Source organism: Trachypithecus francoisi, unplaced genomic scaffold (genome assembly GCF_009764315.1).
Source record: "Trachypithecus francoisi isolate TF-2019V2 unplaced genomic scaffold, Tfra_2.0 Lachesis_group13, whole genome shotgun sequence".
Lineage (NCBI taxonomy): Eukaryota > Metazoa > Chordata > Mammalia > Primates > Cercopithecidae > Trachypithecus > Trachypithecus francoisi.
Window position 1 is genome coordinate 72,716,584 of NW_022681458.1, and position 18,620 is coordinate 72,735,203.

The following is an 18,620-nucleotide window of genomic DNA, read 5'->3' on the forward strand; positions in this document are numbered from 1 at the left end:
AAAAGCAGTGCCAGCTGTCAGGAAGTGAGCATCCAGAAGCTAGACGTGTCTCAGCGCCCAACTGCATTTGCTGCATTGGCATCATTTGCTACAGGCATGAGGTTCGGTACAGGCTCGGTGTGAGCTCTGAGGCATGGACCACTGGACATACTGACAGATGATGGTGGACTCCCACAGGCTCTGCCAATCATGGAGTCGCTGCCATGGAGCCCAACTCTGTCGGTGTTCTGGCCATGACTTTCAAGATTTTTTTCCTTTTTGCAGGGTTTATTGTTAATGCTCCTGTGGGGTTAAATTTTTCCTATAGATTACTTCTCCGAAGTCTGATATTAATGTCCCCTGAAGACAGTGCCTTTTAGCGACCATTATTGCAGTGGTCAGGCTTCACCTGGTGTTGGTAATTTATGTCTTCATAGTGTGGAAGGAGGGCTTGCCTCAGTGATGGGAAAACAAAACTGAATAGAGCAGGTTTTCCTTTGGAGCAGCAAACGTGGGGGGTAGGCAAGTACCTAAAGGGTTTTTCTTTTTGTTTCTTGTTCACATTAAACGTGATTTACCTCCCACCCCCCAAAAGGTGGATGGGGAGGACAATTCAGTATTTACTGCAGCTAAGATTTTAGAAAAAATGAGGGTGGGGAGGGTGACATTTTTCAATCATCTGTTAAGTGCCAAGTGCTTTTTGTTAATGATATATTTTTGACTGATGATCATGTTTGACTGATGTAATTTTTTTTTTTTTTTTTGAGGCGGAGTCTCGCTCTGTCGCCCGGACTGGAGTGCAGTGGCCGGATCTCAGCTCACTGCAAGCTCCGCCTCCCGGGTTTAAGCCATTCTCCTGCCTCAGCCTCCCGAGTAGCTGGGACTACAGGTGCCCGCCACCTAGCCCGGCTAGTTTTTGTATTTTTAGTAGAGACGGGGTTTCACCGTGTTAGCCAGGATGGTCTCGATCTCCTGACCTCGTGATCCATCCGCCCGTCTCGGCCTCCCAAAGTGCTGGGATTACAGGCTTGAGCCACCGCGCCCGGCCTAATTTTTTTTTTTTTTTGAGACAGAGTCTCACTCTGCTGCCCAGGCTGGAGTGCAGTGGTGCGATCTCAGCTCACTGCAACCTCCACCTCCCGGGTTCAAGCGATTCTCCTGCCTCAGCCTCCCGAGTAGCTGGGACTACAGGTGCGTGCTACCATGCCCGGCTAATTTTTTTTTTTTTTTTTTTTTTGTATTTTTTAGTAGAGACAGGGTTTTGTCATGTTGGCCAGGGTGGTCTACAACTCCCGACCTCAGGTGATCTGCCTGCCTCGGCCTCCGAAAGTGCTGGGATTACAGGCATGAGCCACAGTTCCTGGCCTGACTGATATAAATATTAATGCCAAAATTGGAAGCTAAGATGAAAGTGACACTAATTAGTAGGAATATAATTTATTTCATTTTAAAATGTATTGTGGTGTGATTTTGTTGTTGTTGTTGAGACAGAATCTTGCTCTGTTGCCCAGGCTGGAGTGCAGTGGTGCGATCTTGGCTTACTGCAACCTCTGCCTCCCGGATTCAAGTGATTCTTCTGCCTCAGCCTCCCGAGTAGCTGGGACTACCGGCATGCGCTGCCATGCCCGGATAATTTTTGTTTTGTTTTGTTTTGTTTTAGTAGAGATGGGGGTTTCACCATATTGGCCAGGCTGGTCTCGAACTCCTGACCTCGTGATTCCCCCACCTTGGCTTCCCAAAGTACTGGGATTACAGGTGTGAGCCACCACACCCACCCTGTGTTGTAATTTTTACGGCTTGGCTAGAGCAACAGTTTTCAGGGTGCATCTCCTTGGTTTTACTCACAGAGATGTGATGTGCTGTTGCTGCTTTCTTACTCTGCCTACTTTGTGGTCTCTTAAGACGATGAAGTTGATAAAGCAAACCAATATCAGTGACTGAGTCTAGAAGACCTAGAAAACATAGTAATAAGTCCTGAACCTATTGCTCTTGCGATTGCACTACAGACATAAAGAAGCAAGTGGCTATTTCCACACACTGAGAGCTATAATTTGCAGTCCAGTAGATGATGAAAAAAATACCCCTTGGTGCATTGCAGAGATGCTACAAATCACCAAGCAAGCCGTGGGATTGGTTGTACCTGTAATTGAGAAAAAAACTTGAAAGGAAGAGCAATAAAACTCACAAGGACATCATTGGTATCAGATCTCAAAACCACGGCTCTCTGGTTGAGGGAAAGAATGTTTTAATGAGTAAATGTTCATCTCCAAACCAAAAAGTGAAGTGTACCATATTCCACAATGTAAATATTGGCAACCTATGAAAGCTAGGAAATTTTACAAGACTTCACATGAAAGTTAACTTTTCTTTTTTTCTTTTTCTTTTTTTTTTTTTTTTTTTTTGAGGCGGAGTCTCGCTCTGCCGCCAGGCTGGAGTGCAGTGGCCGGATCTCAGCTCACTGCAAGCTCCGCCTGCCGGGTTTACGCCATTCTCCTGCCTCAGCCTCCCGAGTAGCTAGGACTACAGGCGCCTGCCACGTCGCCCGGCTAGTTTTTTGTATTTTTTAGTAGAGACGGGGTTTCACCGTGTTAGCCAGGATGGTCTCGATCTCCTAACCTCGTGATCCGCCCGTCTCGGCCTCCCAAAGTGCTAGGATTACAGGCTTGAGCCACCGCGCCCAGCCCTTTTTTTTTTTTTTTTTAAGATGCAGCTATCAGAGACTATGTCTATGTCTTAGCAGGCTAGCCAGAAAGGAAGTCAAATGACCAATCAAGTTTTAAATGAAGAAATACAATCAGGCCAGGTGCAGTGGCTCACGCTTGTCATCCCAGCAATTTGAGAGGCTAAGGCTGGGGGATCACCTGAGGTCGGGAGTTTGAGACCAGCCTGATCAACATGGTGAAACCCCTTCCCTACTAAAAATACAAAAATTAGCTGGGCATGGTGGCACATGCCTGTAGTCCCAGTTACTTGGGAGGCTGAGGCAGAGGAATTGCTTGAACCCAGGAGGTGGAGGTTGCAGTGTGCCGAGATTGGGCCACTGCCCTCCAGCCTGGGTAACAGACCGGGACTCCATCTCAAAAAACAAACAAACAAACAAACAATTTTAATTTTGACGGCTTAACCATTCCCTATGTCTTCATGGTTAATTGAAGGTTACTGACAGTAGACAAAAAAATGTATTCTCATTTGACTCTAATTTTTCCCATATTCTACTTGAACAAATTTAAAATACTCTGCTGTCTCTACACACCCAAATCTAGGAGTATTAAGACTAGTCAGTCATAAAGTAAACCTGATACGTCAGATGAATGCCAGCACTTATTCAATTTCTTTTCGCTCTGTTTTCAGAAATGTCAGAATAAATATGTATCGGTTACTGGAAATTTTAGAAGGAAGTCTTCAAGTTTTAAATTTTTTCCATGGGGGGCATGCCTCAACATCTTGCATAGAATGTCAGAACTATTGAAAATTTAGGCTGGGCAAGGTGGCTCATGCCTGTAATCCAAAGCACTTTGGGAGGCTGAGGTGGGTGGATTGCTTGAGCCCAGGAGTTTGAGATCACCCTGGTTAACGTGGAGAAACCCTGTTGCTACGAAAACTACAAAAATTTAGCCAGGCATGGTGGTGCACACTTGTAGTCTCAGCTACTCGTGAGGCTGAGGCAGGAGAATCGCTTATACCCAAGAGGTGGAGGTTGCAGTGAACCGAGATCGCACTACTGCACTCCAACCTGGGAGACAGAGTGAGACCCTGTCTCAAAAAAGAAAAGAAAAGAAAATTGTGCTAAAACTGGTTTTATGATGATAACTGTGACCACATAAACCAAGAGCCTCCTCTGTAACCCACATAATAAGAAAGTTTCACAGCATATTCCAACAAATATCAGTTTGGTGCCTTTAGAGTCTTACTCTGTTGTAGTGATTATCAGCTGAAAATTATGTCTGTTGTAACTTTGGTAAGCATTCCACTTTGGTTATTTATTAGTGGTTTTTTTTTAAGTGTCAAGTGTCAAATCTTGGGACGATTAAAATACCATTATAAGTAAAAAAAAATATGTTCTGAGAACTGGTACCTATCCACGACATAAGTGCAGAAATTGAGAGTAAGAGTTTGCATACTTTCAAAGCTACTCGACAGTTATTTCGTATACGCCAAAAAAAATAAGAAAAATCTGTACGTGTCTTTTCCATGTTTATATTTTAAAATTTCATTTTCCTAAGTATATTTTTGTGTATATTATAAAAGTATTAGGCCTCCAAAGACTAGGAGAAAAACCTCAGATAGTAGAGAATAGCCTAAACGACCTATATCTTCAACAGCTTAAACCAGCTGCGCTAGAGCCTCCCTCAATGAGAAACTACAATGCCCAGAATTCCCCCCAAAATTCGTGAGCGACGTCCATTTCACCCACCTCACCGCGACGCCCCCTGGGATATGTAGTGCTTGACTTCCGCAGTGCACGCTGCGCCAGCAGGACATTTTTTCCTGGTTTGGGGGCAAGGTCTCATGGGAAAGGTCATGTCTCTCGAGGAAAGGTTATAAACCCTTTGATATGAGGGTTGGGCGAGAAACCGAGCCTGTTGCGTTCCGTGTTGGGATCAGGAATAACCCTGATTTCTGAGCCTGCATAACCCCAGGATACTCCAGAAAATTTGCGGCGCGCCGAGGGAAAACCTTGCTGGCAAGTAGGGACCGTGTCGCAGCGGCTGTTTTTCTTTTCCTACCCAGCACGTTTTCGGGCTGGCGACACAGGGTTCGGTTGAGATACAGAGGCTCCCTTAGGGATATTGGGTTCTCTGAAGTGCGGATGGACTAGGGCAGGGCTGAGACCACATTCTTTCAGTCATTCAGCTCTCCTGTATGCCCGGCGCAGAGAATACCCCTTATGGTCCCAAGGCCCCTCCTGTAGTTAAGTTCCTTCCTTAAAAGATCATTCAGCTGGGGCGAAACTGGGGACTCGACACCTTTCTATGCTAACCTTTGAGCTGCCTCCACTTTGAGCGGCTCAGTGAATGGATATAGTATCTTGAGGAAACCTTTGATTTGTGCAGGGATTTCTTGTGCGGATGTGTGCAGGTCAGTTTAGGTCAGAATGATGTACTGCTTGCCACAAAATAGCCTGTGCTGTCGCGTCTTTTTTTCTTGTGAACAGACTGTTTGGCATAGCCGTGGAGAGGAGTCTGAGACATGCTTTTAGTGATACAGTGTTGATTTGTTGGTATAATGAGGCTGTTCAAGTGGAAAGAACTGGGTTGTAGTCCCTGCTTCACTAGTACTAGCACAATTTTTTAAACCTTTTTGAACCTGCTTTTCCTTATCTGTAAAATGGAAATAATATCGACCTGGAAGGTTAGCTGAGGGAATTTAATGAGATAATGTGTTTCAAACGTTTTTTGTAAATGGTAACATGTTGCAGAAGTATGAGATTATGACTTTAGTCCCCGCTTTTCTAAGCATTACTTCTCAATTATAAATGTAAGCATTTATAGCATATTTTAAAAACAAATTATTCTTTTTCATAATTATCTTTAGTTCTTTTATTGTTTCAGCATGACTTGAAACATTACTTAATTTCTTAGTATTTCTTGATTAGTGCTTTAATTGTCTCGTTTATTGGTTAAAACCTATCCAAGGCCAGTAATGATTAACTTGTATGATTTATTTATTTATTTATTTATTTTCTTCAGGAAGGAATTATTTGAGCTCTTTAAGGGCACACGAAAAAGGAGCAAGAAATTATCCTGAAAGCAGATAAACCAGAGACCATACTTCTTTTTTTTTTTTGAAACGGAGTGGAGTCTTGCTCTGTCGCCCAGCCTGGAGTGCAGCGGTGCGATCTCGGCTCACTGCAAGCTCCGCTTCCCGAGTTCACGCCATTCTCCTGCTTCAGCCTCCTGAGTAGCTGGGGCTACAGACGCCCGCCACCATGCCCGGCTACTTTTTTTGTATTTTTAGTAGAGACGGGGTTTCACCGTGTTAGCCAGGATGAACCAGAGACCATACTTCTGAAAAATGTAAAAAAAAAAAAAAAAAAAAAAGTCTCTGAATTAATGCATACACCTTTAAGACACTTTAAAGGTGATTATTTATTTTAAACAATTTTCCTCTTTTTCGAAAAGACAGCTCTGAGTTTGTGGGCTTTTTTTTTTTTTTTTTCCTTTTATGGTAAATTTGAAAACTATGTAAATGTCAGATTTAAAACACTTTTAAAATGGACTGCAGAAAGAAACCCCTTTTTCTGGACATTTATTTTTGGATCAAATTCTGCTATCTGGTTTAGACTAAGAAAAAGTCTTTAGTTAATGCAGAAAAAATGTATTACTTTATTTTGAATTTTGAAATCATTTTGATGTTAATGATGTAAGCATAACCATGTTAAACCAATTCTTTTATAGAAGCTGTATATTGGAATGGGTTTACAGTCATCTTAATGGAAGCAAAATACATGAAGGAAAAACAGTTCTCTGTATCCCTGCTTATTGCACCTGACGACTAGTTGCAGATGGTTTTGTTTACCTAAGAAAACTTGTGATGTAAATGAAAAAAACACCTGTTTTCCTAGACTCGTTGGTTACAGATATGCTTCATCTAAGAGCTATTTGTCCATTCTCCTGGAGAGTGTTTCAATTTCGACCCATCAGTTGTGAACCACTAATTATTCAGATGAATAAGTGTACAGATGAGGAGCAAATATTTGATTTTATTGAAAGAAACAAAGCCATACTTTCAGAAAAGCAAGTGGGATGTGCATTTGATATGCTTTGGAAGCTTCAAAAGCAGAAAACCAGCCTGTTAAAAAATGTTGAGTATGTCAGAGACCATCCTCAATTTCTTACTCTTCATAATTTAGCCACAAATAAATTCAAATTAATGAATGACGATACCCTGGTGAATGTGTTACACATCACGCAACGGTAAGTAATTTACTTTTATATTTTATGGAAATGATTATTTAGTTTACATTTTAATTTTCTAAAAATCTCTTTATTTTTATTTTATTTTTTATTTTTATTTTTGAGGAGTCTGTGTCGCCCAGGCTGGAGTGCAGTGGCAAGATCTCAGCTCACTGCAAGCTCCACCTCCCAGGTTCAGGTCATTCTCCTGCCTCAGCTTTCCGAGTCGCTGGGACTACAGGCGCCTGACACCACGCCCGGCTAATTTTTTGTATTTTTAGTAGAGATGGGGTTTCACCATGTGTTAGCCAGGATGGTCTCGATCTCCGGACCTCGTGATCCGCACGCTTCGGCCTCCCAACGTGCTGGGATTACAGGCGTGAGCCACCGCGCCCAGCCTTTAAAATGAAAGATAATTTTCCCCCCAGTAGTTTTCCTGATAATCTAATTTTTTTTTTTTTTTGAGACGGGGTCTCTCTCTGTCGCCAGACTGGAGTGCAGTGGCGCTATCTTGGCTCACTGCAAGCTCTGCCTCCCGGGTTCAAGGGATTCTCCTTTAACAACTGTAATACTATTGTTAACTTTGGGCATTTGAAATTGGATTATTGTGGAATTTTGTAAAAATGTGGTTGGCTGCAGAAGAGAATATAGTAGGTAAGCAGTTGGATTTAAGATTAATGCCGGTTGCGTGTGATGGCTCATGCTTGTAATCCCAGCACTTTGGGAGGCTGAGGTGGGTGGATCACCTGAGGTTAGGAGTTCAAGACCAGCCTGGCCAACATGGTGAAACCCCGTCTCTACTAAAAATACAAAAATTAGCCGGGCATGATGGCGGGGAACTGTTATCCCAGCTACTCGGGAGGCTGAGGCAGGGGAATCTCTTGAATCCAGGCGGTAGAGGTTGCAGTGAGCCGAGATCACCCTACTACACTCCAGTATGGGCAACAGATCAAGACTCTGTCTCCAAAATAATAATAATAATAATAATTAATGCCTAATAACAATCAGTAATTAGTAAATTGTGTCTGTGATAACTTGTTTGCCATCTGGTTCTTGTAATTAAATGGATGGCAGATATGTTTTCTAGGGGGTATTGTTACAATAGGTTGTTTCTCAATAATAGCTCTTAAAAAAAGGAAAAAAATTAAATGATTTTGTAGGCCGGGCGCCATGGCTCAAGCCTGTAATCCCAGCACTTTGGGAGGCCGAGACCATCCTGGCTAACAAGGTAAAACCCCGTCTCTACTAAAAAATACAAAAAACTAGCCGGGCGAGGTGGCGGGCGCCTGTAGTCCCAGCTACTCAGGAGGCTGAGGCAGGAGAATGGCGTAAACCCGGGAGGCGGAGCTTGCAGTGAGCTGAGATCCGGCCGCTGCACTCCAGCCTGGGAGACAGAGCGAGACTACGTCTCAAAAAAAAAAGATTTTGTAGAGTCATTTATATTTGATAACAAAGTTGTACAAATTATGTGGATGACTGATAGGTGTTACGTAAAAAGGGGCTTCCTTGGTGTGAAAGGAAAAACTCAGAGATAAATGTTAAGAAATATTATATTCCAGCTGAGCGCGGTGGTTCAAGCCTGTAATCCCAGCACTTTGGGAGGCCGAGACGGGCGGATCACGAGGTCAGGAAATCGAGACCATCCTGGCTAACACGGTGAAACCCCGTCTCTACTAGAAAATACAAAAAACTAGCCGGGCGAGGTGGCGGGCGCCTGTAGTCCCAGCTACTGGGGAGGCTGAGGCAGGAGAATGGCATAAACCCGGGAGACGGAGCTTGCAGTGAGCTGAGATCCGGCCACTGCACTCCAGCCTGGGTGACAGAGCGAGACTCCGTCTCAAAAAAAAAAAAAAAAAAAAAAAAAGAAATATTATATTCCAGTTTTGGAATTTGTGAAGAAAAAACAAATGAAGAGAGCAAAGAAAAAAGGAAAACATAAAATAAGAAATGTGTTCTTTGCAAGGAAATCCAGCCTTCAAACGAACTGGGTTCCCTGAATGAAGGCTTCAGCAGTTGCACAAGGGGGAAAAACACAAAAAAGTTACACCTAATCTGTTTATTAGTCTCACTGGTGAAAAAGAGCAGTTTTCTCACGTGATGACCCAACCTTCAAGGGTTATTTAAATGGCTGTAAATATCAGCATTACGTAAGTTAGAGATGTGTAAGTTGGTTTTGTAAGAGAATTAGCATTTATAGGAAAGGGGCTTAAGGCTTATATTGGTGATTGATGTTAAACTAAAAAAGGATGATTCCATATTTTTTGGTGGTCTTTCTCAGGTTACAAAGTTGTTTTCTCTGAGGTACTTGAAGGGGATGCTTGAAGTTTTATGAATAAGGTGATTGGTGACTATGAGCTTTTTTTTTTTTTAAACATTTTCTTTTTTTTGAGACGGAGTCTCGCTCTGTCGCCCAGGCTGGAGTGCAGTGGCCGGATCTCAGCTCACTGCAAGCTCCGCCTCCTGGGTTTACCCCATTCTCGTGCCTCAGCCTCCCAAGTAGCTGGGACTACAAGTGCCCACCACTGCGCCTGGCTAATTTTTTGTATTTTTTAGTAGAGACGGGGTTTCACCTTGTTAGCCAGGATGGTCTCGATCTCCTGACCTCGTGATCCGCCCGTCTCGGCCTCCCACAAACATTTTCTTATAAAAATATTTTATTTATTTATGTATGAGATGGAGTCTCACTCTGTCACCGAGACTGGAGTGCAGTGGTGCAGTCTCAGCTCACTGCAACCTCTACCTCCCGGGTTCAAGCAATTCTCTTGCCTTAGCCTCCTGAGTAGCTGGGATTCCAGGCACATGTCACCACGCCCAGCTAATTTTTGTATTTTTAGTAGAGATAGGGTTTCACCATGTTGCCCAGGCTGGTCTCGAACTCCTGACCTTAAGTGATCTACCCGCCTCGGCCTCCTAAAGTGCTGGGATTACAGGTGTCAATCACCATGCCTGGCCAAAAATATTTAAATCAGAACAAAGACATATTATATGTACTTTTAACATAAACATATTGTTGAACATTATCATTGGTCAATGGCATGGGTATTTAAATGAGCAGATAAAAGGGTGAGAGGGCATGGGATAAAGTATAGATGTTTATTAGGCTGTACCAAAAAATCAGAATACTGAAATAAGAGTGGACCAGAAATAAGGACTGCCTATATAAAAGGCAAATAACTTGAGTTTCACTTTTGCATTATAATTCTTATTGCATATGTTTTTAATGATTTTAAAATGATTATATATGGAGGATTCTTTCTTTCTTTCTTTTTTATTAAGGTTTGCTGGTGAGTCCCACGACCCACTAGTTGAAGCACTAGTTACAGAAGCATGGAGAAGGTTAGAAAGGCAAGTACCCTGGGTTCATCTTGAGGGTCAGGGTTATCCTTTTTTTAATGGTTAACAGAGTGAAATCTTGAAGGAAAAGAGCAGGGAGCTGATGCCTGTCAAGCTTCATTGAAAAAAATGTGTTTAAACTCAGTTTCGTTTTAAAGTTTTTGATTGTGTATTTTTTTGGCGGGGGGCGGTGCGGGGGGGAGCAGAGTCTCACTCTATTGCCCAGGCTGGAGTGCTGCAGCATGGTCTCAGCTCACTGCACCCTCTGCCCCCTGGGTTCAAGCAATTCTCTGCCTCAGCCTCCTGAGTAGCTGGGATTATAGGCACCCACCAGCATGCCGGGCTAGGTTTTTGTATTTTTAGTAGAGATGGGGTTTCACCATCTTGGCCAGGCTGATCTTGAACTCCTGACCTTGTGATCCATCTGCCTCAGCCTCCCAAAGTGCTGGGATTACAGGCATGAACCACCGCTCCTGGCCATGTCTTTTCTTTTTTCTTTCTTTTTTTTCCTCTCTTTTTCTCTCTCTCTTCTTTTTTTTTTTTTAAGAGACAGGGTCTTGGCATGTTGCCCAGGCTGGTCTTGAACTCTTCGGCTCAAGCAATCCTTCCTTCTTGGCCTCACAAACTGCTGGGGTTGTATGCATGAGCCACCATGCCTGGCTGTGTATTCTTTAAGAGAGAAAAGAAAGTATTTCATATTTTCCCTCTTTAAGAGTGAGGAATTGTATACTTTTCCACGCATGTAATTCGTTGAAATATAAATAAGATAGAGTCACAGCTATTAATGAACTAGCCTTTTTGAATCTTCTTTTCTAAAAGAATACTTCGGAAAGGAAAGATTCTTGATTAATTGGCTATCAATAAAAACCTAGAAGTGCAGGAGCCAGGAAAGGAGAAAAAAGGATACCCTAGTTTAGTAGAGAGGAAGGCCATTTAACACTGTTTAGGAGCATCTGTCGCTACTTGCCTGTTACTCCATTTTTATGGAGAGGCAATGACCAGAGCTTATAGGTGACTTAGAAGCTTTTTAAAGAAAGTGAGTTTCAGGTCCACTGCTGTGGACAATAGTAATTCAGATATATTTCCTATACTCTACACAGCTCTATTATTAGCATGTTGCCATACTTGATAATTCTTTAGAAAAATGGGAAATCTTGTGAGTATAGAGAAATTTATTATCTAATTATATATCAGAAGTTCTTTATTTATAAAAGGGCTGAGACAATAGCAGACTCATTTTGGGAAATCTTCGTCTATTTCTGAAAACTTTGAATTTTTTAATCTCGGAATTCCGGATAATTGTAGTCTATTGTTACTGGAATAAGGCACATGTTAGGGAGGAAAGAAAAAAATCAGGGTGAGGAAGAGATAGGAAGATATTAAAAACTACAGAGCAACTCTCCCTCTAAATCAAATAGAAACCAGACAGGGAAGACTTGACTAAGATGAAGTAGAAACAACAGGCTATTTGTAGATAGAGAGGCGTGACCATTCTGATTTTTAAAATATTTTTAACATATTGCCTCTTAAAGTTTAAACTATAATAAATACTTATAGATATATACTGGTAAACTCTGTAGGCCTTTATTACGTGGGCTGGATTAAATTAAGGGACAGAACAGTTCTCTAGATTTAGAAATTCTGTATTAATCTACTAAGTTGTGATTTTAAGTTAATAGTATTAGCTAAACCCATCTGTCTTTTATACTCTCTACCTATAACTATATTGAGGGAAAGCAGAGTAATCTTATTCCTTTTGCTAACAGTATGAATTATCTATCTATTGGATCTTTGGGGTTAAATTTGGTCATTGTTGATAATAGGTCACAACGTTTTATTTCTCTTCAAAGCAACAATATATTAGGTGTATTATGCAGCTTGAACAAATCACTTGTAAAATAGGTGGTCTTTTGTGTTTTACAATTACTGTATTAATTAAATTACATGTATGATTGTATTTTATAGTGAATCAAGCATTTCTTTTTTTTTTTTTTTTTGAGACGGAGTCTCGCTCTGCCGCCCAGGCTGGAGTGCAGTGGCCGGATCTCAGCTCACTGCAGGCTCCGCCTCCCGGGTTTACGCCATTCTCCTGCTTCAGCCTCCCATGTAGCTGAGACTACAGGCGCCCGCCACCTCGCCGGCTAGTTTTTTGTATTTTTTTAGTAGAGACGGGGTTTCACCGTGTTAGCCAGGATGGTCTCGATCTCCTGACCTCGTGATCCGCCCGTCTCGGCCTCCCAAAGTGCTGGGATTACAGGCTTGAACCACCGCGCTCGGCCAAGCATTTCTTTTAAATTTTTCTTTATTTCAAAATAACTCAGAAGTACAATGATCTTGCTAAAATATCTATGAACTTATGTTTTATAAATATAATTTTTTTTTGTTGTTGTTGAAACAGAGCCTTGCTCTGTCGCCCAGGCTGGAGTGCAGTGGCGTGATCTTGGCTCACTGCAAGCTCTGCCTCCTGGGTTCAAACAATTCTCCTGCCTCAGCCTCCTGAGTAGCTGGGACTACAGGCGCCTGCCACCACACCCAGCTAACTTTTGTATTTTTAGTAGAGACAGGGTTTCACCATATTGGCCAGACTAGTCTCAAACTCCTGACCTTGTGATCTGCCCGCCTCAGCCTCCCAAAGTGCTGGGATTATAGGCGTGAGCCACTGCGCCTCGCCCATTTTATAAATATAATTTTTAATGATTTAAATGGGGTAGATTATTCTGGGTTACTACTATATGATCAAGTCGGCAAGGATAATTAACATGTGTTTGAAATCCATATATATTTTTTTCTTTTGAGATAGGGTCTGGCTCTGTTACCCAGGCTGGAGTACAGTGGTGCAACCAGGGCTCACTGCAGCCTTAAACTTCCCAGCTCAAGCCATCCTCCTATCTCAGCCTTTTAAGTTTCTGGGACCACAGGTGCATGCCACCACGCCCAGCTAATTTTTATATTTTTGGTAGAGATGCGGTTTCGCCATGTTGCCAGGTTGGTCTTGAACTCCTGGGCTCAAGCAATCCTCCCACTTTGGCCTCCCAAGAAATCCAAATATTTTAAAAAATCTTTTTATTATAGAATATTTTTAATATTTACAAAAGGAGAAAGAGTAGTACAATGAATTCCCATGTACCCATCCTCCAGCTTCAACAATTGTCAACATATAGCCAGTCTTGTTTTATCTGTATCACCTCCCACTCTCAGTATATTTCAGTATATTTTAAATAATGATATCATTTCATCTTTGTTTTTTTTTTTTTTTTTGAGACGGAGTCTCGCTCTGCCACCCAGGCTGGAGTGCAGTGGCCGGATCTCAGCTCACTACAAGCTCCGCCTCCCGGGTTTACGCCATTCTCCTGCCTCAGCCTCCCGAGTAGCTGGGACTACAGGCGCCCGCCTCGTTGCCCGGCTAGTTTTTTGTATTTTTAAGTAGAGACGGGGTTTCACCGTATTAGCCAGGATGGTCTTGATCTCCTGACCTCGTGATCCGCCCATCTCGGCCTCCCAAAGTGCTGGGATTACAGGCTTGAGCCACCGCGCCCAGCCCATCATTTCATCTTTAAATACCTCAGTATGTTTCTCTAAGGACTTTTAAAAAATATAGAACCATGTGCTCGCTTCGGCAATGATTTATTTTTTCTAAGACCAACAGAGCAGGCACAAAAGAACCAGCGGGTAGGCAAGGCTAGGAGCAAAACTGCAAATTTATTTTTGGTCACCTAGCTTCAGGGGAAGAAGGTGGGTAGGGAGAGTCCCCCGGTGGGGCTCTCGGGCGGGGTTCCTGATAGAGTCCCGACATCCCGACAGGAGTGGGACTGAGAAGTCCGCGCATGGCAGCCGTCTGGAGCAGCTTTTTTTTTTTTTTTTTTTTTTTTTTTTTGAGACGGAGTCTCGCTCTGTCTCCCAGGCTGGAGTGCAGTGGCCAGATCTCAGCTCACTGCAAGCTCCGCCTCCCGGGTCGACGCCATTCTCCTGCCTCAGCCTCCTGAGTAGCTGGGATTACAGGTGCTTGCCACCACACCCACCTAATTTTTGTATTTTTAGTAGAGAAGTGGTTTCACCATGCTGGTCAGGCTGGTCTCGAACCCCTGATCTCGTGATCCACCCACCTTGGTCTCTCAAAGTGATGAGATTACAGTCGTGAGCCACTGTGCCCAGCCCCTTAATTGTACATTTTAAAGTAGTTTAGAATGTAATTGGATTGTTTGTAACTCAAAGGCTAAATGCCTGAGGGAATGGATACTCCATTCTTCATGATGTGTTTATTTGTATTGCATGCTTGTATCAAAATAGCTCATGTACCCCATAAATATTATATACCTACTATGTACCCACAAAAAAAATTTTTTTTTAAATTTTAATAAAAATGCTGAGGTTGGAGGATCACTTGAGCCTACATGTTCAAGTACAGCCTGGGCAACACAGTGAGACACTGTATCTTAAAAACATAATAAAATTGATAAATTTAAATTTTCAGTATTACCTAGTACCTTGTCTTGAAGGGGTGGCCTCCACACCTGTGGGCATTTCTTGTTAGGTGGAACGAGAGACTTAAGAAAAGAAATGAGACACAGAGACAAAGTATAGAGAAAGAAAAAGTGGGCCCAGGGGACCGGCGCTCAGCATACAGAGGACCCACACCAGCACCGGTCTCTGAGTTCCCTTAGTATTTATTGATAATTATCTTTACCATCTTAAAGATAAGGGAGTGGCAAGACAATAGGATCACTGTAGGGAGAAAATTAGCAGTAAGACGAATGGATAAAGATCTCTGTGACATGAATAAGTTCAAAGGAAAATGCTGTGCCTTGATATGTGCGTATGCAAACATCTCCATAAACCTTTTAGCAGCATTGTTCCAGCAAGTCCTACCTTTTGCCCTAAGGCAGTTTTCTCCTACTCAGTAAACAAAGCATACAGTCGGGTTTTACAGGAGATGCTCCATTGCCCAGGGACGGGCAGGAGACAGATACTTTTCTTTATCTTAACTGCCAGCATCCACCAAAAGGCCTTCTTTCCTCTTGTACTAGTCCTCCTCAGCACAGACCCTTCACGGGTGTGGGACTGGGGGACGATCAGGTCTTTCTCTTCCCAGGAGGCCATATTTCAGACTATCACATGGGGAGAAACCTTGGACAATACCTAGCTTTCCTAGGCAGAGGTCCCTGCGATCTTTGGCCTTGTACGTGTCCCTGGGTACTTGAGATTAAGAGAATGGTGATGACTTTTAACCAGCAAGCTGCCCTCAGGCACTTGTTTAACAAAGCACATCTTGCACAGCCCAAAATCCATTAAGCCTTGAGTCACCACAGCACATGTCTCTTCCAAGGACAAGGTTGGGGGTAGGGTCACAGATTAACAGCATCTCAAATACAGAACAAAATGGAGTCTCTTATGTCTACTTCTTTCTATATAGACACAGTAACAGTCTGATCTTTCTTTTCCCCACATTGTCTGTGTTCAAATTTTCTTTTCTTTTTTTTTTTTTTTTTTTTTTTTTTTTTTTTTTTTTGAGGCGGAGTCTCGCTCTGTCGCCCAGGTGGAGTGCAGTGGCCGGATCTCAGCTCACTGCAAGCTCCGCCTCCCGGGTTTACGCCATTCTCCTGCCTCAGCCTCCCGAGTAGCTGGGACTACAGGCGCCCGCCACCTCGCCCGGCTAGTTTTTTTTGTATTTTTAGTAGAGACGGGGTTTCACTGTATTAGCAGGAGGGTCTCGATCTCCTGACCTCATGATCCGCCCGTCTCGGCCTCCCAAAGTGCTGGGATTACAGGCTTGAGCCACCGCGCCCGGCCTCAAATTTTCTTGATTGTCTTATAAAGGTCTTTTTATAGGCAGTTTGTTTAAATCAGTTTCTGAGTAAGGTTCACAATTACCGTGTCTCAAGTTTTTTTCTGTTTCTTTTTAAGTAAACTTTACAGAAAAATAATGTATAAAAATTACACTAATCATAAGCATGTAGCACAATGAATTTTAATATACTGATCACTGCCATGTAACAGCACCAAGATCAGGAAACAACGTCGTTAGTTCTTTTCATGTCCTCTTCTATTCCTCTCACCCAAGAGGATCTTGACATCTAACACCGTAAATTAAGGTTTCTATAGAAATGAAATCCTATAATATGTGTTTTGTTTAATTTAAATTAATTTAGGAGAGCTAAATAATTAAACATGAGGCCAAAGTACATAAGAAAGTGACAGTCTTTTATTGCAAATATGTGCACACTCTCGGGCGAGGTTCTCTGGTCCTCAGGTTTGGGAGGCCAGGGAAGTCGCACCAGCACTCTCTAGTGAGGTTCTCCAGTCCACGAATGCGGGGGCCAAAGTCACACCGGCGCTTACCGGCGGAGGACTTTTATGCCTGGGAGCTGGAAGAGGAGGAGTTTGGGGCGTGTGTGTAGGAGTGGCTTCTTGAATTTCGGTGTCCCCGGCTTGATGTCACTCTGCGCATGCTCAGTTGATTTGGTTCTTTTCCTGGGCATGGGAAAATCTGTGATGAAGAACCTGGAAACAACAGGGACTGCTCCATCTTGTTCACCTTCCTCCATCTTGTCCCTTCTCCCTCACCCAAACAATATGTACCCTTATAGTTTAGTTTGCTCAGTATGTTTTAAAGATTTATCCATTATGTTGTATGATTCCATAATTTTATTCTATTGTATGAGTATGTGCAGTTTGTCCATTGTACTCTTGATGGACATTTGGTTTTTTTTGCAGGTTTTTGCTATTACGTATGTGTTGCTGTAAACTTTCTTGTGCTTGTTTTTTAGTGAATTCAAAGTCGTAAAATCTATTACAGTTCCTTTTTCCTCTCTTTTGTCTTGTCATTTTCTTGTGTAAGAAATTTCTCCTATTAAAAAAAAAAAATTCTGGAGTTTTTCATAGCGCTGTTGTAATAGCAGCTATTATATTTCTTAATATGTAATCTTGAGTCAAAATTGTTCTGTCATCTAAAAAAATTAAGTAAATAATTCAAATAATTTGTAGTGATTTTCCCCGTTTTAAAATATTTCTACAGTATCTGACTTTTTAACTGTTTGCATTTGTTACTTTTATAGTAATAACATTTTAGAAAAAAATAATTTTATGTAATATGTTACTATTTTGATTGCTTTTAATTTTATAACTATGTATTATGTGTTTTAAGTGAAAGTAAATACTAATGTTCTCCTTTGTATGTTTCCTTTAATAGGTTTGATATTAAACTGCTCTCAGAATTTTCCTCTTGCCTAGCAGATCAGCATTTGTATTTTAGTCCATTAATGGGAAAAATAGCTGATATTGTTCATAGGAACTTGGAAACCACACAGGACTTAAGGTAAATTTATTTGGGGAATCTTGTGTTGTGGTGGAAAAATCCTGGGCTTTGGATGTAGATGCAGTCAGATTTGCTACTCTTAGTTTATGTGACTTACGGGTAATTTACTTAAGCTCTTGGAAGTTCGTTATCCTCATCTGCAAAAGAGGGATGGTAATAGCTACTTTGCAATGTTGCTATGGGGATTAGACATAAGGTGCATAAAGTGTAATACAATATTGTTGAGGTTTGTGGAGGATCTGAGATTTTACCTTATTTGCAAGCTAAGTTTGTCTGCCACATTTTCCTAGGTGCTGTAGGAAGGCCTGAGACTCTGAGGTCAGAGACAGGGGACTTTGTTTTTTATAGCAATAGCAGTAGCAGAGTACTAGCATTTTCTTGTGTTGATTCCCTGTGCTCTCCTTCCCACAATGGGTTGTGTTCCAGGAGAGGAGCTCTGAGCTTAGAAAACCTGAATCTTTTATAATAAAGCAAGCCTACTCTGCTCCAACAGAATACATTGTCTCTATTCTCCTAGGCTGTTTGCTACACAAACATCCTTGAAAAGATAGTTCTGAACAAAGGCAGTCAGAAACCCACTGAAAATGGTCTCTGAATAAGTATCTAGAACATAGAAGTTTCTCAGTATTGGATAGTAGATATTATTATTATATCATAAAGTAAACCCAATAAGTACTTAAATTATGTATGAATTCACTGGCCAGGCGTGGTGGCTCACACCTGTAATCCCAGCACTTTGGGAGGCCCAGGTGGGTGGATCACTTGATGTCAGGAGTTTGAGACCAGCCTGGCCAACATGGCGAAAACCCCATTTCTACAAAAAATAAAAAAATTAGCTGGGCATGGTGGCAGGCACCTGTTATCCCAGCTACTCGGGAGACTGAGGCACAAGAATTGCTTGAACCTGGGAGGGGTGGTGGAGGTTGCAATGAGCTGAGATTGTGCCACTGCGCTCCAGCCTGGGCAACAGAGCAAGATGATCTCAAAACACCACCACCACCACCAAAAAAAAAAAGCAAACAAACCCAGCAATTAAAAAAAAATAATTTATAATAAATTAATAAATGCACAAATTTTACATATAATTATGTCTTTCTTAT

General features: G+C 42.1%; 1 protein-coding gene across 9 annotated transcripts in view; it reads left to right on the forward strand.

Moving 5' to 3' along the window:
• The first annotated feature begins 4,411 nt into the window (after positions 1-4,411).
• FASTKD1 (FAST kinase domains 1) overlaps positions 4,412-18,620 on the forward strand; it is a 72,101-nt gene continuing 57,892 nt past the window's right edge. For 5 of the 9 annotated variants that reach the window (XM_033231202.1, XM_033231207.1, XM_033231208.1 and 2 more), the window contains exons 1-4: positions 4,412-4,663; positions 6,378-6,896; positions 10,152-10,220; positions 17,395-17,520. In XM_033231202.1, coding sequence (XP_033087093.1) covers positions 6,520-6,896; positions 10,152-10,220; positions 17,395-17,520 — 572 coding nt within the window. In that variant the 5' untranslated portion in view covers positions 4,412-4,663; positions 6,378-6,519. Of the gene's footprint in view, positions 5,458-6,377; positions 6,897-7,310; positions 7,530-10,151; positions 10,221-17,394; positions 17,521-18,620 lie in introns of those variants that run through there. The other 4 variants (XM_033231206.1, XM_033231209.1, XM_033231205.1 and 1 more) reach the window with 3 other exon arrangements.